The 22443-nt window shown below is 43.8% G+C and overlaps 1 protein-coding gene across 8 annotated transcripts in view; it reads left to right on the top strand.

Annotated features, from left to right (window-relative positions):
• Positions 1–22443, top strand: part of LOC110506278 (serine/threonine-protein kinase BRSK2) — a 164817-nt gene that overhangs the window by 129629 nt on the left and 12745 nt on the right. For 2 of the 8 annotated variants that reach the window (XM_036963397.2, XM_036963400.2), the window contains exons 9-16: positions 4356–4387; positions 8042–8203; positions 8544–8641; positions 8855–9008; positions 10289–10348; positions 14126–14186; positions 16180–16873; positions 18325–18373. In XM_036963397.2, the coding sequence (XP_036819292.1) occupies positions 4356–4387; positions 8042–8203; positions 8544–8641; positions 8855–9008; positions 10289–10348; positions 14126–14186; positions 16180–16873; positions 18325–18373 (1310 nt within the window). The remainder of the gene's footprint in view (positions 1–4355; positions 4388–8041; positions 8204–8543; positions 8642–8854; positions 9009–10288; positions 10349–14125; positions 14187–16179; positions 16874–18324; positions 18374–22443) is intronic. The other 6 variants (XM_036963401.2, XM_090221746.1, XM_090221745.1 and 3 more) reach the window with 3 other exon arrangements.

Genomic DNA, 22443 nt, shown 5'->3' on the forward strand with positions numbered 1-22443 from the left:
CATTTTCTTTTGTTCAGGAGTAGACTTAATCAGATCCGGGAAACCTCCACTCTGGTTCTAGACTAAGGGGCAGGCAAAGTACGGCCCGCGGCCCGGATATATATAAAAATATATATATACAGTGCCTTGCGAAAGTATTCGGCCCCCTTGAACTTTGCGACCTTTTGCCACATTTCAGGCTTCAAACATAAAGATATAAAACTGTATTTTTTTGTGAAGAATCAACAACAAGTGGGACACAATCATGAAGTGGAACGACATTTATTGGATATTTCAAACTTTTTTAACAAATCAAAAACTGAAAAATTGGCGTGCAAAATTATTCAGCCACCTTAAGTTAATACTTTGTAGCGCCACCTTTTGCTGCGATTACAGCTGTAAGTCGCTTGGGGTATGTCTCTATCAGTTTTGCACATCGAGAGACTGACATTTTTTCCCATTCCTCCTTGCAAAACAGCTCGAGCTCAGTGAGGTTGGATGGAGAGCATTTGTGAACAGCAGTTTTCAGTTCTTTCCACAGATTCTCGATTGGATTCAGGTCTGGACTTTGACTTGGCCATTCTAACACCTGGATATGTTTATTTTTGAACCATTCCATTGTAGATTTTGCTTTATCTTTTGGATCATTGTCTTGTTTGAAGACAAATCTCCGTCCCAGTCTCAGGTCTTTTGCAGACTCCATCAGGTTTTCTTCCAGAATGGTCCTGTATTTGGCTCCATCCATCTTCCCATGAATATTAACCATCTTCCCTGTCCCTGCTGAAGAAAAGCAGGCCCAAACCATGATGCTGCCACCACCATGTTTGACAGTGGGGATGGTGTGTTCAGCTGTGTTGCTTTTACGCCAAACATAACGTTTTGCATTGTTGTCAAAAAGTTCAATTTTGGTTTCATCTGACCAGAGCACCTTCTTCCACATGTTTGGTGTGTCTCCCAGGTGGCTTGTGGCAAACTTTAAACAACACTTTTTATGGATATCTTTAAGAAATGGCTTTCTTCTTGCCACTCTTCCATAAAGGCCAGATTTGTGCAATATACGACTGATTGTTGTCCTATGGACAGAGTCTCCCACCTCAGCTGTAGATCTCTGCAGTTCATCCAGAGTGATCATGGGCCTCTTGGCTGCATCTCTGATCAGTCTTCTCCTTGTATGAGCTGAAAGTTTAGAGGGCCGGCCAGGTCTTGGTAGATTTGCAGTAGTCTGATACTCCTTCCATTTCAATATTATCGCTTGCACAGTGCTCCTTGGGATGTTTAAAGCTTGGGAAATCTTTTTGTATCCAAATCCGGCTTTAAACTTCTTCACAACAGTATCTCGGACCTGCCTGGTGTGTTCCTTGTTCTTCATGATGCTCTCTGCGCTTTTAACGGACCTCTGAGACTATCACAGTGCAGGTGCATTTATACGGAGGCTTGATTACACACAGGTGGATTGTATTTATCATCATTATTCATTTAGGTCAACATTGGATCATTCAGAGATCCTCACTGAACTTCTGGAGAGAGTTTGCACTGAAAGTAAAGGGGCTGAATAATTTTGCACGCCCAATTTTTCAGTTTTTGATTTGTTAAAAAAGTTTGAAATATCCAATAAATGTCGTTCCACTTCATGATTGTGTCCCACTTGTTGTTGATTCTTCACAAAAAAATACAGTTTTATATCCTTATGTTTGAAGCCTGAAATGTGGCAAAAGGTCGCAAAGTTCAAGGGGGCCGAATACTTTCGCAAGGCACTGTATATATATATTACACTTTTTTTCTTCCCAATTTCGTGGAATCCTATTGGTAGTTATAGTTTTGTCCCGTCGCTGCAACTCCTGTACGGACTCAGGAGAGGCGAAGGTCGAGAGCAGGTCGAAACACGACCCAGCCAAGCCACACTGCTTCTTGGCACAATGCCCGCTTAACCCGAAGGCTGGGTTAGAGGAAACACCGTACACCTGGCAACCGTGTCAGCATGCATGCGCGCGGTACACCACAGGAGTTGCTAGAGCGCGATGGGACAAGGACATTTCGGCCTGCCAAACCCTCTCCTAACCCAGACGACGCTGGGCCAATTGTGCGCCGCCTCATGGGTCTCCCAGTCACGGCCAGCTGTGACACAGCCTGGGATCAAACCCGAGTCTGTAGTGACGCCTCAAGCACTGCGATACAGTGCCTTAGACCGCTGCCCCACTCGGAAGTCCCCTGCAAGTAGTTTTGAACAAGCAATTGGTCCCCCCAAAAAATGCGTCCCCCCGGCGAATTTCAAAATCCCGATGTGGCCCTCGAGCCAAGAAGTTTGCCCACCCCTGCTCTAGACAGCAATCCCATTGGCTGTTTGGTTCAGCCATCTGAGTCACAGACAGTCAGCACTTCAAACCCTCCCACAGCTACAGCGTGACTTCCTGCTGTAACGTCTGCTTCCAGCTCACACTTTCAAACACGTAGATCCCCTGAACGCAGCTCACTCTCCAGATCCCAATCACCTGAATTCTGATCACCTGTTCACACACCTGTATGTCATTATCACACACTATATGGTTCAGTTCTTTGCACCCCGTCATTGTGAGGTGTTGTTTGTTTTGTGACACATGTCTATTCGGAGCGCTGGGTTTCCTGTAATGTCATCCTCCCGTGTATGATAGCTTTGGCCTGCCTCACTAACGACGCCATTTGCCTATTCCCTGCCTGTACTTTAGCCTATCGGATTTCCTGTTATCTACCTATTGCCTGATCTCCCGGACGACGTTACTAGCCTTTTCCCTGCCTGTACTGTTGCCTTTTTGGACAACCCGTGTATCACCTTCTGCCTGCCCCTGGCTCTGCCTCCTCCTGTGGTCCTTTTAAAAATAAAAAACACCTGCTGCGCCCTGCGCTTGAAACCAGCTCTCCGTCTCCCATCGTGTTCATTACACCTCCAACAGTTAACTAGATTACTCTCACTCACGTTGGAGTTTTCTGTCAAGGAGATGGTTATTTCCCAGTTGCCCAATGTTTTAAGTGTCCCTCACTAAGCTGGTTTTCTATCTGCTTAATCTACTCAAAAATAATATTAATATTAATGCTATAATAATGTTTTTTTTTATGTATTGAAGTGGAAGCCCCATAGAAATAGAAATTAATATACACTACATGACCAGAAGTACGTGTACCCCTTGCATGTCGAACATCTCATTTCAAAATCATGGGCATTAATATGGAGTTGGTCCACCCTTTTCTGCTACAGCAGCTTCCACTCTTCTTGGAAGGCTTTCCACTAGATGTTGCAACATTGCTGCGGGGACTTGCTTCCATTCGGCGACAAGAGCATTAGTGAGGTTGGGCACTGATGTCGGGCTTTTAGGCCTGGCACTCTGTCGGCGTTCCAATTCCTCACAAAGGTGTTCGATGGGGTTGAGGTTAGGGCTCTGTGCAGGCCAGTCAAGTTCTTCCACACCAATCTCGACAAACCCTTTCTGTATCTCGCTTTGTGCACAGGGGCATTGTCATGCTGAAACAGGAAAGGGCCTTCCCCAAACTGTTGGCACAAAGTTGGAAGCACAGAATCATCTAGAATATAATTGTATGCTGTAGCGTTAAGATTTTCCTTCACTGGAACTAAGGGGCCTAGCCCCAGATCATTATTCCTCCTCCACCAAACTTTTGATTTGGCACATTTGGGCAGGTAACCTTCCCCTGGCATCCCCCAAAACCCAGATTTGTTTGTCGGACTGCCAGATGGTGAAGCGTGATTCATCACTCCAGAGAAAGCATTTCCACTTCTCCAGAGTCCAGTATGAGCTGTATACCAACCCAACCAACGCTTGGCATTGTTTATGGGAATCTTAGGCTTGTGTGCGGCTGCTCGGCCATGGAAACCCATTTCATGAAGCTCCAGATGAATAGTTCTTATGCTGATGTTGCTCCTAGACATTTCCACTTTACAATAACAGCACTAGCAGGGCATCATTTTGACAAACTGACTTGTTAGAAAGGTGGCCTCCATTGACGGTGCCACGTTGAAAGTCACTGAGCTCTTCAGTAAGGTCATTCTACTGCCAATGTTTGTCTATGGCGATTGCATGGCAGTGTACTCTATTTTATACACCTGTCAGCAATGGGTGTGCCTGAAATAGTGTCCAGATACTTTTGTACATATCGTGTTTTATATTTTTTTGTCACTACAGTAGATAAAGACGGGGTTGTTACTAGAAGCCTTAAGTGTGTCATAATGCATACAGTAAGAACGGATAAGGCACGTTTCTGTGTTCACTTTGTCTGTCTGTTTGTCTGTCTGTCTGCTTGTCTGTCTGTTTGTCTGTCTTTCGCAGCACCTGTTCCACATGCTGTGTCATTAACACAATGTTTTTTCCTCTTCCTGTGTGTCTCTACAGTTGGAGCAGATCCAGAAGCACAACTGGTACATGTGAGTAAAGCTCCTTTATATGTGGGTGTGTGTGTGTGTGTTTGTGTGTGTGTGTGTGTGTGTGTGTGTGTGTGTGTGTGTGTACACGCTGGCTGTTTTGTGCATATAATAGATATATGCACTTTTACCTGTGAAATTAAATTAAATTGAGAAAATGTAGCAAACATTCAAACAAAGGGTCAGTAGATAAAAGTATTGCACTTACATAGGCTAAATTAGTGAATGGGAATTAATGGAATCTGAAGTAAAACATTTCACAGCCTTTATAGTAAGAGAAGGTAGGTCCATTAGGACAGACGTGAGAGGTTCTAGTAGTTGCCCTGCACACCACCTGAACATAAAATACCATCATGTTCTTAGTTTTAATGGAACTCTCTTCTTCTCCTAAATGGCTTGGCCTTAACAATGCAGGCTTAAGGATCTGCCCCTTTTTTTAAATTTTCGCCAAAAATGACATACCCAAATCTAACTGCCTGTAGCTCAGGACCTGAAGCAAGGATATGCATATTCTTGATACCATTTGAAAGGAAACACATTGAAGTTTGTGGAAATGTTGGATTCATGTAGGCGAATATAACACATTAGATCTGGTAAAAGATAATACAAAGACACATTTAAAAAATAATAATAATTTGGTACCATTATCTTGGTACAATGCAAGAGAAAGGCTATAATGTATTATTCCAGCCCAGGCAGAATTTAGATTTTGGCCACTAGATGTCAGCAGTGTATGTGCAACGGTTTAGACTGATTCAAAATGTTGTATCAAGACTGCCCAAATGTGCCTAATTGGTTTACGAATACATTTTCAAGTTCATAATTGTGTCAAACAATAGCATTGTATTATTTCACTGTGATAGCTACTGTAAATTGGACAGTGCAGTTAGATTAACAAGAATTTAAGCTTTCTGCCAATATCAGAAATGACTTTTAAATGTTCTTGTAACTTACAACCTCATGCTAATCACATTAGCCTATGTTCGCTCAACCGTCCCGCGGGGGAAACACCGATGCTGTAGAGGATACCTCCTTTCAGAAAAGAGCCAAGGACCGTTCTACTCTTCAGCAATGTAATAATGTGTTTTGCTCATTGCTACATCATGTCAGTTCATCATTGCTACTGCTTAGAGAAAAAGGCACTGTCTGTTTCTGTAGAAAAAGACAACTTTAAATTGTAGTTTCTTAACCAGCTCATCTAGATAGGCAATGCATTTGGAGTAGAACACTAACAACGGGAGATTTTCAATTTGACAATGTTAGCAATGACAAAAACACACTACAAAGCTATCAGAATTGTGAAACTACTTTACCCGTTAAGAAAGTTAATCCACCAAACATGACGAAGATACGTTGAACAAAAATATAAACGCATCATGCAACAATTTCAAAGATTTTACTGAGTTACAGTTCATATAAAGGAAATCAGAAAATACAAAATAAAAATCATTAGGCCATGACCTATGGATTTCCCATGACTGGGAATACAGATATGCCTATTTTGGTCACAGATACCTTAAAAAACGATATGGGTGTAGATCAGAAAACCAGTCAGTATCTGGTGTGACCACTATTTGCCTCAATCATCTTGGAGTGGATCAGGATATTGATTGTGGCCTGTGGAATTTTGTCCCACTCCTCTTCAATGGCTGTGCGAAGTTACTGGATATTGGTGGGAACTGGTCCATGCTGTCGTACACGTCGATTCAGAGCATCCCAAACATAATCAATGAGTGACATGTCTGGTGAGTGTGCAGGCCATGGAAGAACTGGTTACATTTTCAGCTTCCAAGAACTGTGTACAGATCCTTGCAACATGGGTACGTGCACTTTCATGCTGAAACATGAGGTGATGGCGGCGGATGAATGGCACGACAATGGGCCTCAGGATCTCATCACAATATCTCTGTGCATTCAAATTGCCATTGATAAAATGCAATTGCGTTCATTGTCCGTAGCTTATGCCTGGCCATACCAGAAATTCTGCAGTTGTGCAAATCCACAATTTTATCAGCTGTCCGGGTAGCTGGTCTCAGATGATCACGCAGGTAAAGAAGCCAGATGTGGGGGTCCTGGGTTGGCATGGTTACACATGGTCGGTGGTTGTGAGGACGGTTGGACGTACTGCCAAATTCTCTAAAACGATGTTGGAGATATGTTATGGTAGAGATATGAACATTCAATTCTCTGGCAAGAGCTCTGGTGGACAGTCCTGCAGTCAGCATGCCAATTGCACGCTCCCTCAAGACTTGAGACATCCGTGGCATTGTGTTGTGTGACAAAACTGCACATTTTAGAGTGGCCTTTTATCTTCCCCGGCAAAAAAGTGGATCTGTGGAATGATCATGCTGTTTAATCAGCTTCTTGATAGGCCACACCTGTAAGGTGGATGAATTATCTTGACAAAGGAGAAATGATAACTAACAGGGTGGAAGCAAATTTGTCCAGAAGATTTGAGAGAAATAAGCTTTTCGTGTATATGAAAAATAACTGGGATCTTTTATTTCAGTTCTTGAAACATGGGACCAATACTTTACTTGTTACGTGAAGATTTTTGTTAGTCAACCTTTTTATCTGTTCTTGATTATGGTGATGTTATTTATCAAAGTGCAGCTGCTACTACTCACCCTCTAGTGACTCCCCATCCCGCATGCGGGAGCGTAATCATCGACTGACACTAATTAGAATAACGCAACGGACACAAATATTCCTAGAAAATATTCCTATTCATGAAAATCACAAATTAAATATATTGAGACACAGCTTAGCCTTTTGTTAATCACCCTTAATCGTTTATCTTTGATGAGCTTCGGATGTTTTCTCTCACGAGACTCCCAGTTAGATAGCAAATGTTCCTTTTTTCCAAAAATATTATTTTTGTAGGCGAAATAGCTCCGTTTGTTCTTCACGTTTGGCTGAGAAATCGCCCGGAAATTGCAGTCACGAAAACTGCAAAAAAATATTCCAAATTAGCTCCATAATGTCGACAGAAACATGGCAAACGTTGTTTATAATCAATCCTCAAGGTGTTTTTCAAATATCTATTTGATAATATATCCATCGGGACAATTCGTTTTTCAGTAGGACCGATTGGAGTAATGGCTACCTCTGTATTTTACGCGAGAGTCACTCTGGGAGCCATCAGGTGACCACTTGCGCAATGTAGCCGCCTACGGGAATTCTTCAACATAAATGCGTAAAACTACGTCACAATGCTGTAGACAGCTTCGGGAATACGGAGAAAGAGTAATCTGGTTGATAGCCCATTCACAGCTCAATAGGGACGCATTGGAACGCAGCGCTTTCAAACCATTAGGCACTTCCGGATTGGATTTTTCTCAGGCTTTCGCCTGCAACATCAGTTCTGTTATACTCACAGACAATATTTTTACAGTTTTGGAAACTTTAGAGTGTTTTCTATCCTAAACTGTCAATTATATGCATATTCTAGCATCTTGTCCTGACAAAATATCCCGTTTACTATGGGAACGTTTTTTTTCCAAAAATGAAAATACTGCCCCCTAGTCACAAAAGGTTATTAAACCTTTGGATGCCATTGTAAAATACCTAGGTCTCAATATGTCTTCCCTGGTGAAAAAAATATTTATAAAAAAAGAACATCTGTCAGTCATTCCTGTCATTCTTCCTATCTGTCAGAGCTGGGAAGAACGAGCCTGAGCCGGAGCAGCCTGTCCCTAGGAAGGTGGCCATCAGAACCCTGAGCACTGAAGAGATAGACCCGGACGTCCTGGAGAGCATGCACTCTCTGGGTTGCTTCAGAGACAAGGGCAAACTCACCAAAGACCTGCTCTCTGACGAGTGAGTAATAGAGGGATGGGAGGGAGGGAAAGGGTAAAGAGGGTGAAGGAGGAAGGACTGTAAGGATGGAAGGGTTAAAGAAGTGCACTCTGTGCTGCTTCAGGGACAAAAACAAACACACCAAAGACTTGCTCTCTGTGGAGGGAGGGAGGGAGATAATGCACTCACTGGGCTGTGTCAGAGATGAGAGCAAACTGATGAAAGACCTGCTCTCTGACAAGAGGGAAGGAGAAAGGGATGGAGAGATATGGAGGGAGAAATGGAAGTGTCAGCGAAGTCATCCACTCTGAGGTGCTTCAAGGACATCTGACAGGATGACTTTACTGTCTTGTCTCTCCAGTGATAACCAGGAGAAGATGATCTACTTCCTGCTGCTGGACCGGAAGGAGAGGTACCCCAGTCAGGAGGACCAGAACCTCCCCCCACGCAGTGAGATCGGTAGGCTTGTCCAAATCATCCCAACACAATAGGAGAAGTAGACTAGTCCAAACCTTCTATGCCTTGTTTGAATAAAAACCTGCAGTAGCTACACCATAACTCAGATAAGATGTTCTGTCACACATGTAGTTGGTTTGTTGCTAACTAGTTCTCTTTCTTGCTTCACTTGCTTCTCCCCTGACCCCTAACATTTGACCCCTGACCCCTGTTCAGCTGACCCGCCCAGGAAGCGCGTGGACTCCCCCATGTTGAACCGCCATGGGAAGAGGAGGCCGGAGAGGAAGTCTATGGAGGTGCTGAGTGTCACAGAGGGGGGCTCTCCTGTACCTGTACGACGAGCCATCGACATGGCCACACATGGACAGAGGTATGGTGTGATGTACACACACATACAGTACATGGACTCACTCACACGTATCATATTGACACACATACGCACATGCACAAGTACTTGCAACACATATCAGTGTAAGCACACCCACACATAAACACACATACCCACTAATGCTCACACGAACACACACACACACCCTGGGCAGTCTCAGATTTTATTTTTTACCTCCCGCTTTGGGCTGGATGTGTCAATGTGTAGTTCATACATGCATAAACTATGAGTAGAATTACCGTCTTACCTCAATTGGCCATGAAATCCCTAGTTTGAAAGTGACTGTTTATCTTGAAGCTGTGCCGTGCCATTCTCCCTACATTGAGCTTTAGCCTCTCACATTTGAGTGGCAGCTAGCAAGAGGCCTGCCCAGCGTTATCTAATGAGGCAGGCCCAACGGCTCAGTGGACACAGCAGAGGGAGAGAGCAATTACGTGGTGCACACATCGGCACATATGTGACGTAGTATGCAATTTTGAGGGCCACTTCTAGCTTGTGAGTGCCACTCTCAGAACTACTGGCTAAAAAGTATACAAAATGACTGGGGAATCTCTTTAACAAACAGACACGTGCATGCATGGACAACACACACACACACACCACAAACGCACACATACACACCATACAAACACGTACACAAACACGCACCCCCCGGATTGACCCACGTAGCAGTCGGGTGCCTACATATTATGGATTCCCTGTTGGATATCTCTTTCCATGAGTTCAATCTGCTGTGTGTGTACTTCCAGTAGAATCCCTCTCCTCACTCACTGAATTATTAAGCTGCTTGGCGTGTTATGACAGCCTGACACTGACAGAAAAGTTTACAACTTTCTGCACGGGTGAGTCTTCCAACGAGGACAGAGGCTTTAAGACTTCAACTCTTTTTTTTTTTTTTTTATGAGAATACCCCCATATTATCATGACCGTTCAAAGTGTCTTAGCCTTTTGTTTCACCTCTTTTTACTTGCTGATTAATATATTCATGTCACCTGTGAATCTTTTCTCATGTTTTCATTGTCATGCCGTGATCAATAATTGTTCTTCCTCTGTGAAACTTTTCCTTTCAAGACTAATATTACTTCCTGTGCATTGGTCATTGTGAGCAACAGCCAGCTCTGTATTGCACACACAACTAACGTGAGGTTGCCAACTCGTTGACCTATACAATAATCTGTACTTTTTAGGGAATGCTTCGAATCAGTCCCTTTATGTGACTGTCTTTCTGTCTGTCTCTTTACTTTCTTTCTGTCTGTCTGTAGTAAGTCTGTTTTCAGTAAAAGCTTGGATATCACAAACGCTAACTTCACCAAAGAAGAAAGGTATTTGTCACTTTTGTCTGTCTCTCTTTGCCACAGTTGAGTTTCAGAGGGGTTTTCCCATTCACATTCTCACCATGTTTAAGTCTATAAGCCTTTGAGAGGGTAGTCTAGTAAACTTCAATAAAAAACTAAGCTCCCTTCTTGTCTGCATAAAATTCATTCCCAAAGAATCGAACCTCCTGCCGTTAGAATTCTTCGGGAAACTTTTACCAGAAGTTCACTTGACTGCCTGGCTATCTGATAATGAATTCACACAATAAAGCCCTTATTTTCATACTGTGGTAAACTAGGCCAATGTGATCAGGCCCAGACTGAACTGAAGGAGAGAGGAGATAGAGAAGAGATGGAGGGAGGGAGTCTTCTCTACACCCTCGGCTGCTTCCATGCACATCAAAAGCATCTTATCCTCCTCCTCCTTCTTTTGGCCCCTCTCTTCCCTTTGATGCTGTAGTGTCGGCGTCCCAGGGCAAATCCCAATTTTAGGTCAACTTCCTTGTTTCCCTGTTTTGCCTCCTTCCCCATTGTGTGTGTGTGTGTGTGTGTGTGTGTGTGTGTGTGTGTGTGTGTGTGTGTGTGTGTGTGTGTGTGTGTGTGTGTGTGTGTGTGTGTGTGTGTGTGTGTTTGTGTGTGCCTGAACGCGTGTGTGTGTGTGCCTGTGTTCGCTCCCAAGCATGTGTGAATTTGTTTGTCTTCTGCCCGTCTATTTGTGAGGTTACCACATCATGGTGAGTCAGGTCCAATCTTCCTTTCAAAGCCTATTCACGGATGACCTTGTGTCCAGGAACACAGTTTAGAGACGCTTCCCCGATCCGCCCCCCCCCCTCCCCACCGCACCGTACAAGAGAGCGATTAGCATAAATTAATTGGTGGAAATGCGGATGGGGCGTTTTGCTGGAGCGAAGAAGAGAAGAACAAATAGGGATGGAAATAAGGCAGTCACATCCCTCTGAATAGTCTTTTATCTCCATTATCTAATTAGAGCGATACAGTGGTAAACACACACACACACACACACCAATGCACACGTACACACAAACACGCATTGTATTTCATCGGCATCAAACAACAGATTTCTTTCTATTATGTGGTTGAAAGACTACCTGGTTTTGGCAAGGTGTGTATGATCGCACACGCAAGTACAATAATGTGTTGTAATTAAAAAGCGCCTCACCTTGCCCTCCATCAACATACAGCAGAATAAGGAATGAACAGCCATTACATTTCCAAAGTTTACACACGCAAAATAGGATTGACTGAAAGCATTATGACTATATGTATATGCAGGGGCGCTACTTTGGTTTTAGAAGTGGGGAGGACATAATTATTATTATTATTATATATTTTTTTAATCCAGTCGGATAAACACTCCAATCAGCCTACCCGACAGCTCGGAAGCATCCGCATGGTCCTAAAGTACACCGTTGCCTCGTTTTCTATCACATTTAAATGATAAAGCCATTTGTAATTTGACTTGTATGTACTCAGTTATCAATATTTACTACATGTCCAAATACAGTATGGCCCATAGAAAGACCTCTGAGGGAAACTCCCCTGCATCTTAACTCTGTGGCTTGTAGTACGTCTCCCTTCATAAATCTTCTTCCGTTCTCCATTTGTTACAGTTTCATGTAGTTTGTGGTGCAGTAACGTTACTTCATCTCCTGTGTCCCTACTGTGACATCGATGTCTGTCTGGTGTAGAACCCTGTCTGGGGGATTCCATTGCGGTTCGGTGAAAGGCAACTCAGCTCTTAGGTTCTTGTTCGCTCGCCTTACGTTTTGTATTACTGTCGCCACTTTGTAATCCAGATGGATGAAATCCTTCCCTGAGGTTGAAGCTTTGTGTGTGTGTGTGTGTGTGTGTGTGTGTGTGTGTTATTGTGTGTGCGCGCACACTGCAGCATATTTAACCGTGATTTACTGTTTCAATGTTAGTTTCCAACAAAATAGCCAAATCGTCAATGGCAAATTAAATCCCTGTGGCCCTATGTGATGTGAGGGATGGAGGGGTTGACAACAGAGGATGGACAAGAGAAAGGGAACAAATAAAAGGAAAACATGAATGAAAAGTGAATTAATTGGAAATGAAGAATGAAAAGGCTCTTCTGGAGCTCTTCTGGAGTAGAATAGAGACACGACACTGATTTATTTTGAGGTGTGTGTGTGTGTGTGTGTGTGTGTAATCACGGCATAGCTGACATGTTTGAAGTATTTATCGATGACGACTTTAGACCCTGATGCTTTGCATGTCTTGTTGTCATGTCGACAGACACGGTTGGCCATTACACCCAATCTAGTATTTAAAAGCCAACACACACCACACCTTTCAACGGTCTGCCGTTTTAGTCGACAGCCACTGTGTGTCTGTGTTAGTCATATTGTACACACAAGCCATTTGAAGCTATGCACAAGGACAGCTCTGATGCCTCATCAAAGATAAAAGGCGAGGTAGAGGAAGAGGGAGGCAGAGATTGACAGACAGAGAGAGAGAGAGAGAGAGAAAAAGAGAGATGGAGAGCGTGATGAGCCAGGAAGAGAGTGAATAGGAGTGAGAGAGAGCGTGACCAATGTGACTGATAGGAAACTGAGGAAAACAGACCATGCGGTGAGCACAACCTTGCTATTAAGAGTCCGCCATAGGCAGACCTGGCTCTCAAGAGAAGACAGGCTATGTGCCCACTCCCCACAAAATGAGGTGGGAACTGATCTGCACATCCTGACCTACTGCCAAATGTGCGATGATATAAGAGAGACTTATTTCCCTCACATTACATGGACCCCAAAAATAGTGTGAAATACCAGCAGTGTGCGCTCATCGCAGCAAAATCTGTGACCTGTTGCTGCGATAAGAAAAAGGCAACCAGAGGAAAACAAACACCAGAGTAAATGAAAGCTATATTTATCTGTTTATTTATTTTCCCTTGCCATTTATACTTCTTCTATGTGCACATTCTAACAGCACTACACATAATTAATCATATAACATTTCAAACTTTTGTGTGTCTAATGTTAATTGTTAATAATCTGTGATTGTTTATTGTACATGCTTTCGGCAATATATACATTGCTTCTCACGCCAATAAAGCCCCTTTGAATTGAATTGAAATGAGTGGGAGAGAGAGAGAGAGAGAGAGAGAGAGAGAGGGAGAGAGATTGAAAGACAGAGAGAGAGAGAGATTGAAAGACAGAGAGAAATGTGTTTAATAAAACACCTCAGAAATCCCGACCTGAACAGACTCCCTCCCCAGGGGTGAAATAACCCCGGCTACATCCACAGTTATCCATCCTGGTTTGAGTCAATCTCCTCTACTTACCCTGTATGATTCAATCTCCGCCAACCTTTATAGCTCAGGGCAAAGTTTTCAAAAAGTACAGATAAGCGGCATACAGTACAAAGTGCTACAGCCAACCTACAACTGTGTTCACGGTAGTTACGTTAGTTTTAATGAACTCATCTGATCTCTTTCCTCTACTTCTCCCAGAAGCTTCTGCTAGAAAATGCCATTATGCACAGATCTAAGATCAGCTTACTCTCCCAAATTGCAACTTGAACCATTATGGGGTAAATCACAAAGCCAATCTTAGATCAGTGTGTAGGGGCAACTTCATCACACTCTTTTTGGAGCTTATATGCGTTTGTCCCCCGTGCTTTTTGTCCTCCCTTCAGCTAGGGGTGTGCCAGTGTATGGTCATATTGTGGTGTTTTCCTGTTGCAGTCGCACATATCGCATTGCCAGAGGATGTCTTTAACCCTGTGTGCCTGCGTGTGTGTCTATAGGTCACGGTCTATCAGTGGAGCGTCCTCCGGTCTCTCCACTAGTCCTCTCAGCAGTCCCAGGGTAAGAGTTCGGTTGTTCCGCAACACCCGCTGGCCCACCGGGGCCCACACTGCACCGCACCAACTCACCTCACCGCTAGCTCTGCTGTGCTGTGGCTGTCGGCGGAATGCACACGCTGCTGTTCACTCACTACGGCCACTCATAAGGCTATTGAAAGAGGCAGCTCACAGGGGAATCTGACATGAAGCCTGCATAATCCTGTCATAAGAGTAGTGTAAAGCTACCAGTCTCTATACCCTATGACAGCTTATGACTAGGGCCATGTGTTTTGGACAATCATGGATTTTATCTTTATTTAAAGCTTTTTCTTTTTTATGTCAGATGGTCCAGCACCATCCTCAAACAATTGCTTTCATTTTTGGTGTAATTCTATTTCTGGAAAAGGCTTAAAATGAAGGTTAAAATCCACGTCACGTGTCATGATAGCCCAAAACACAGGGCATGACTTATGACACCTGACATAACGCTGATATGAGGATTTAGTGTCGTTCACGGGTTGTATCAGTTGTTATACTGTAATGTACGTGTGGTTATCATGACCTGTTCCGACTGTTGTTATATCATCGTTATGACAGAGCTATGCAGGCTGCATGTCATAGGGCTTCTTGTGATGTCTCATAAGGGCTTAAGTACTGACGAGGGAACCCATGGTTCTTGTTTTAAAGTTCTTAACTCCCCCAACAGCTCATCAGATTGCAAACACATCCATTATTTGAAATCCCAATACGTGGGATTTCAGTGTTCAATGACCAGTACTATAAAATAGTAACATAATAATCCATCACAGTCATCTTCGATTGGGGAATACAGTAGAAAGTACTGCCATGTTATATAATGACTGTAAAAGTCTGGGCCACAAATCAACTAACCATCTCCTAGCTAGCATGCACATTTCCTCCATTTTTTTTTTTTTTTTACTAAGGCCATGCATTTTTAAAGCCAGCCCTTAGCGAGGATACAAACATGCAGTCATCCCATATTCTGCCTCTTCTTGCGGAACTGTCAGTGTTATGAAGGATTCTGTAGAAGTTTCATAGTCGAGGATATTTCTTTCTGGCAAATATGTATGTCAGCAACCCCAGCAGGGGTTTGGTGCCTAAATGTTACTTCCTGTTCTTTTTTTTATGATGAGTGATACTGAAAAGGACTTGGTTCCAGATAGTGGTGATGCCATGTTAGTCCTCCTAAATATTGTGCCGATTGTGTAAGGCTACATATTATGTCACACATTGATGGGATCACTCTACTGAGGGATATAGGGATATGGGGGATTAGGGTTTAGGAGTATAATTTGACCTTTAAACTTTAGAGCACCCACATGCACCCACACAAACACATGCACACACACACACACACACACACACACACACAGAGAGACATACACGCTCATGCGTTATATTTAATGAGGATCACTTCACCAAGGCAGTCGTCATAAACGCTTCATAATGCTGCCATATGAGTGACACAACAAAAAGCCAATAAACATTGCATAAACTTTTAATACATGCCAGTTTTCATTAGCTGTCATAAACTTTCATGTCCTGTCATGATAGTTGCTATGTCATTCATACCACAGCATTGTGCATGCAGTATGGCTGCTTTCCAACAATGAAGTCTGGAAGCTAATGCAGTTAGCTTTGGGTGCTGCTTCAGTTGCCGGTTTGGGTTTGGCTTCATGAATGCTTGTAATGTTCTACACTTCTGCCCCCCCATGGTGCTGCTGCCTCCTGGTTGGCTGGTTGTGCTAATGGCATGTTCTTCTTGTCTTTCTTTCTGCACTCTCACCACTCTCCCTGCCTGTGTGTCATTCGCTCCACCTATCCTCTCCTCCATGTCATTTCTTACTATATTGCTGTTTTTTTCCCTGGTGCCTTTTCATTGCAATCCACCTTTATTGGGTTGTGGTGTTTTCTATATATGTCCCCTGGCTTCTGGGCGTGGTCTCTCATTGGCTGCCTGCGCTGTCAATCTAACGGTGCGTGCCCAATCGCAGCCGGTCCGGCGCTTCTTTATCCCGCCCCAGTCGCCGGACCTCTGTCAGTCGCCCAACTGTAGCCCCACCCATTCCCCAGAGTCCCGCCTTAACCATAACGGGGTAGGGGGGGGCAATCGGGTGCACCCACACCCGCTCCCCAACTCCTACACGCCAAAGATGGGGTCCCCCCTGATGCACCCCCGCACACAGACCCTTCCCGCCAAGCCCAAAGTGTCTGAGAAGCCCCTTCAGACCACCAGGTCCAACCCTCTTCCCAACTTGGCTGACAGCCCAACCACCCCCAAGTCGGAGCCCACCTCCCCCTCATCACCCCTGGGCAGCCCCCCTTGCGTCCCCAACAGCCCGCGGCCACGCCGCCACCCGCCCCTCACCGTGCCCCCCAAGCTCTCCATCCCCCTGTCCCCAATGCCACCCATGACCCCCCTTCGCCGGCACCGCCTCCACCCTGACCACAACGGTCACAAATCTGTCCCCACCATACAGGTGACTCCGCACCCCTCTCCGCTGGGGAGCCCCCTCCCCACCCCCAAGGGCACTCCGGTGCACACACCCAAGGATAGCCCGGCAGGCACCCCCAGCCCCACGCCGCCCCCCAGCCCCTCCATCGGCGGACTGCCCTGGAGGACACGTCTCAACTCTATCAAGAACAGCTTCCTGGGCTCGCCGCGCTTCCATCGCAGGAAAATGCAAGGTACTGGACAGGACTGGGGTAGGAGACTTGGGGAGAGAGGGGAAAGGTGAGGGAATAAGGCAGGATTTCCACACACACTAACAGTGGGTATAAGAATGGGACCCTTTGGTGGCTCACAGCTACATCCTTCTGGGCTGCGTAGATCATCCCCAGCGTAACGACGTGCTGGAACCACCTGGTCAAGGGGATCGGTCGCCATGAGTTTTAAAATCCTAGCTGTACCCAGATCATACTGCACTGTTAGGAAAGCTATTTTATACTCTCCCAGTCTTAGCACAGGGGAATATCTGCATTCATCCCAAGAGGGTTAACAGTAATGGTTCTGTCCTATACGATATGATATAATCTTATTAAACCACGGGGGAGGGGTTCTTTATGCTAGTCCGATTAACTTCTGTATGATTAGTCATGTACATTATAAATCAACGGCTGTTCCATTCCGATGAGAGGAGCAAAGATGAGAAGAAGAGTTGTTTGTGTTATAAGGAGCGTATAGTTTCAGACCTTTACCAGAGGTTCTCAAAGCGTGCAAGCTCATATATGTAATTAGGGAAACTGTAGGGTGTATTTTTCTTTGTCCAATGAGTGGTATAATGTTTTAATGCCTGTAGGTAAGTTGTCATGTAATATGTGCTGCACGGTGATAGACCATTGAAATCCTCCATTACCAAGGGGCGGCAGGTAGCCTAGCAGTTAGAGAGTTTGAACAGAATCCCAGAGCCGGCAAGGTGGAAAACTCTGCTGTTTTGCCCTTGAGCAAGGCAATTAACCCCCGCGACAACTGCTTCCCGGTTGAATGCATTCAGTTGTGCAACTGACTAGCTATCCCTTTCCTGGATTTATACAACGTGAAGGGATATTGTCCATCTTATCCAGAATATCCATTGTAGATGATGGTATTACAATGGTAAAAGGACATTTTACAAACAATAGTGCTCTTAGATGTCAATCAAGCGATGTTGCCCATTTGTTTGACCTTTTCACCTTTAAAGGTCCAATGCAGCCATTTTTATCTCAATATCAAACCATTTTTGGTTAACAAATAAGTACACTGTTTTTAATTAAAATGGTCAAAAAGAAACAGAAATTGCTTTTCAGTAAAAGAGCGACTTCTCAAGTGCGAATGGACTGAGTGTGGAGCGGAAAACTGAAAATGAGCTGTTATTGGCATAGAGGTTTGGAACTCTCTGTCTTGTTGGTCTATTATCAAATGTACCTCCTGGTGATGTCACCAGGCAGGCCAAAACTCCATCCCACCAAAACAGGCTGAAATTTCAGGTGGTCGTTTCAAACTCTTACACTAAAAGGGTAATCATCATCTTCACAATTTCACAGTATTATTCCAACCTCATAGTGTGGAAATGTATATCAAATACAGGAAAATAATGTTTTTGACTGCATTGGGCCTTTAACCTTTCAATTGTGACATCTGTCTCTGCCTCTCTCCACAGTCCCCACCCAGGAGGACATGTCCAGCCTCACGCCAGACTCTTCACCAGAGTGAGTGACCCGGGGAAACATAAATACAGTGTTTGACAAACATTGAGGTCAAGAAAGAAAGTGGCACACTCTAGCTATGCTCCCAAACCCTGAAGAAGGTGCTGCCTACTGAAACGTTGTTTGCTATATCCATGAGGGCATAACTAGAGTGTGCCACTTTCTTTTTATAGTTTACTCTCCTTAGTCAGCACCTCTACAGCACAGTTGTGGATGTGCGTCAGCCTATGCCTTTTACTAAACATTTAGAGGTCAAGCAACATAGGGACCCGTAGATGGTCTGTAAGCGTTCGTTCGGAGATCTAACACAAGTCTTGTCTTTAGTCATATCCCGGTTTACCTATTTGCTAATGAGCTTGCCTACACCTAGCAACTTGTTTTTTTTATTTATTATAAAAGCAAAAAAGATAAAATTTTATTTGGAACGACAAGCCAGACAAAATTAAACAGACCTATTTGTATAATGGATATGAATTCTGGGGGCAGAAATGATTAAATATTAAAGCATGAGACCTCTCACTAAAGGATCAGTCATATAAAATGTGTACTTAAATCCGATCTGGTTCTCTCGCAGATTAGTAAGAATGTATCACCCAATGTTCAACCCCAATGCCTTTTTACCATTATTCAGATTACAACCTCTCACTTTCGGTTATTTGAAAATGAAATAATCTACAAAATATGACTATTTTTAAAACAAGCCTTAGAAAGTTGGTTGCAATTTCAGTTTAATTCACCAGAAAAGACAGAACAAATAATACAACAAATATTTGGTGAAATTCGAATATACTAATTGATTTGAAAAAAAACAATATATTTGGAGAAAAACATTTAAAAAATGTATAATCTTTGTAAATGATATCATGAATAGGACTGGTGGAGTTATGTCACACATGCAGCGAACACAAACATGTGGAAATGTCTGCTCTTCTCAAAATTACAACCAACTAATTGCAGTATTACTGTAAAAATGGAAAGGGGAGAAAGTAAGGAACTTGTCTGGCAGACCTGCATGAAAAGTATACCAAAAAGAGTGCAGCTGTGCCATATAGATTGCAAAATAGTTTGCAAGATTTTTGATGTACCGATTCCATGGCACATGGTTTATCAACTGATATACATGCATACACATATACATACAACTGAATCCCCCCAAAAACATTTCCACTGCATTTCAGCCCTGCCACAAAAGGACCAGCTGACATCATGTCAGTGATTCTCTCGTTAACACAGGTGTGAGTGTTGACGAGGACAAGGCTGGAGATCACTCTGTCATGCTGATTGAGTTCGAATAACAGACTGGAAGCTTCAAAAGGAGGGTGGTGCTTGGAATCATTGTTCTTCTTCTGTTGGTTACCTGTAAGAAAACATGTGCCGTCATCACACGCACAGGGAGGCAAAGACTTTTGGAGGATGGCCTGGTGTCAAGAAGGGCAGCAAAGAAGCCACTTCTCTCCAGGAAAAACATCAGGGACAGACTGATATTCTGCAAAAGGTACAGGGATTGGACTGCTGAGGACTGGGGTAAAGTAATTTTCTCTGATGAATCCCCTTGTCCGGAGAACACAAGGTGAGAGCTACCATCAGTTCTGTGTCATGCCAACAGTAAAGCAACCTGAGACCATTCATGTGTGGGGTTGCTTCTCAGCCAAGGGAGTGGGCTCACTTACCATTTTGCCTAAAAATACAGCCATGAATAAAGAATGGTACCAACACATCCACCGAGAGCAACTTCTCCCAACCATCCAGGAACAGTTTGGTGACGAACAATGCCTTTTCCAGCATGATGAAGCACCTTGCCATGAGGTAAAAGTGATAACTAAGTGGCTCGGGGAACAAAATATTGATATTTTGAACTCCCCAGACCTTAATCCCATTGAGAACTTGTGGTCAATCCTAAAAAACCCACAAATTCTGACAAACTCCAAGCATTGATTATGCAAGAATGGGCTGCCGTCAGCCAGGATGTGGCCCAGAAGTGAATTGACAGCATGCCAGGGCGGATTGCAGAGGTCTTGAAAAAGAAGGATCAACACTGCAAATATTGACTCTTTGCATCAACTTCATGTAATTGTCAATAAAAGCCTTTGACACTTATGAAATGCCTGTAATTATACTTCAGTATTCCATAGTAACATCTGACAAAAATATCTAAAGACACTGAGGCAGCAGACTTTGTGAAAATTCATATTTGTGTCATTCTCAAAACTTTTGGCCACGACTGTACAAAACTACACTGGATTCAAAACTTTGAGTTTTTCAATTTAAATTATTACTCAAAATTCTTACAACCAATAGAATGTTATATACAGTGCCTTCGGAAAGTATTAAGAACCCTTGACTGTTACGTTACACATTTACATACATATTCAGACCCTTTACACAGTACTTTGTTGAAGCACATTTGTCTCAAGATCTGTCAGGTTGGATGGGGAGCGTTGCTGGACAGCTATTTTCAGGTCTCTCCAGAGATGTCCCGAAGCCACTACTGCGTTGTCTTGGCTTGTGCTTAGGGTCGTTGTCCTGCTGGAAGGTGAACCTTTGACCCAGTCTGAGGTCCTGAGCTTTCTGGAGCAGATTTGAATCAAGGATCTCTCTGTAATTTGCTCTGTTTATCTTTGCCTCGATCTTGACTAATCTCCCAGTTCCTACCGCTGAAAAACATCCCCACAACATGTTGCTGCCACCAACGTGCTTCACCGTAGGGACGGTGCCAGGTTTCCTCCAGACGTGACACTTGGCATTCATGCCAAAGATTTCAATATTGATTTCATCACACCAGAGAATCTTGTTTCTTATGGTCTGAGAGTCTTTAGGTGCCTTTTGGCAAACTCCAAGCGGGCTGTCATGTGTCTTTTACTGAGGAGTGACTTCCGTCTGGCCACTCTACTATAAAGGTCTGATTGGTGGTGTGATGCAGTGATGATGGTTGTCCTTCTGGAAGTTTCTCCCATCTCCACAGAGGAACCCTGGAGCTCTGTCCAAGGCCCTTCTCCCCGAGTGCTCAGTTTGGCCGGGCGGCCAGCTCTAGGAAGAGTCTCGGTGGTTAAAACTGCCTTTTGTTCTTGGTTACCTTCAATGCTGCAGAAATATTTGGGTACCCTTCCCAGGTCTGTGCCTCGACACAATCCTGTCTCAGTGCGCTACGGACAATTCCTTCGACATCATGGCTTGGCACTGTCAACTGTGGGACCTTATATAGACTGGTGTGTGCCTTTCCAAATCATGTCCAATCTATTGAATTTACCACTGGTGGACTCCAATCAAGTTTTAGAAACATCTCAAGGATGATCAATGGAAACAGGATGCACCTGAGCTCAATTTCGAGTCTCATAGCAAAAGGTCTGAATAATTATGTAAATAAGGTATTTCTGTTTTTAATTTTTAATACAGTTGCAAACATTTCTAAAAAACTGTTTTCACTTTGTCATTATGGGTTATTGCTGAGATTATTATATATTTAATCCATTTTAGAATAAGGCTGTAATGTAACAAAATGTGGAAAAAGTCAAGGGGTGTGAATACTTTCCGAAGGCCCTGTATGATGGGGGATACAACCATTTTTCTGCGAAGAGAGGGAATCAATAGATCATTTGTTTTGGTACTGTCCATATATAGCTTGTTTTGTATCATTTGTATAATTTACCTTAACCTTTATTTAACTAGGCAAAGTCAGTTAAGAACAAATTCTTATATACAATGATGGCCTACACCGGCCAAACCCGGACAACGCTGGGCCAATTGTTAGAATAGAAAGGTTCAGAACTTGTGTGAAACATCACAGCACAGTTGAGAACATATATGGCAAATAGAAATCAAAACAGGATGGTGTTCAGAGATAGATGGGAGGGGTTGAGTGGAGCTGAAGGGTGGGACTGGATGGTGGTCAGAGATAGATGGCAGGGGTTGAATGGAGCTGAAGGGTGGGACTGGATGGTGGTCAGAGATAGATGGGAGGGGTTGAGTGGAGCTGAAGGGTGGGACTGGATGGTTTTCAGAGATAGATGGGAGGGGTTGAGTGGAGCTGAAGGGTAGGACTGGATGGTGGTCAGAGATAGATGGGAGGGGTTGAG

This window comes from Oncorhynchus mykiss, chromosome 26 (assembly GCF_057628025.1).
Source record: "Oncorhynchus mykiss isolate SJ-2025 chromosome 26, ASM5762802v1, whole genome shotgun sequence".
Classification (NCBI taxonomy): domain Eukaryota; kingdom Metazoa; phylum Chordata; class Actinopteri; order Salmoniformes; family Salmonidae; genus Oncorhynchus; species Oncorhynchus mykiss.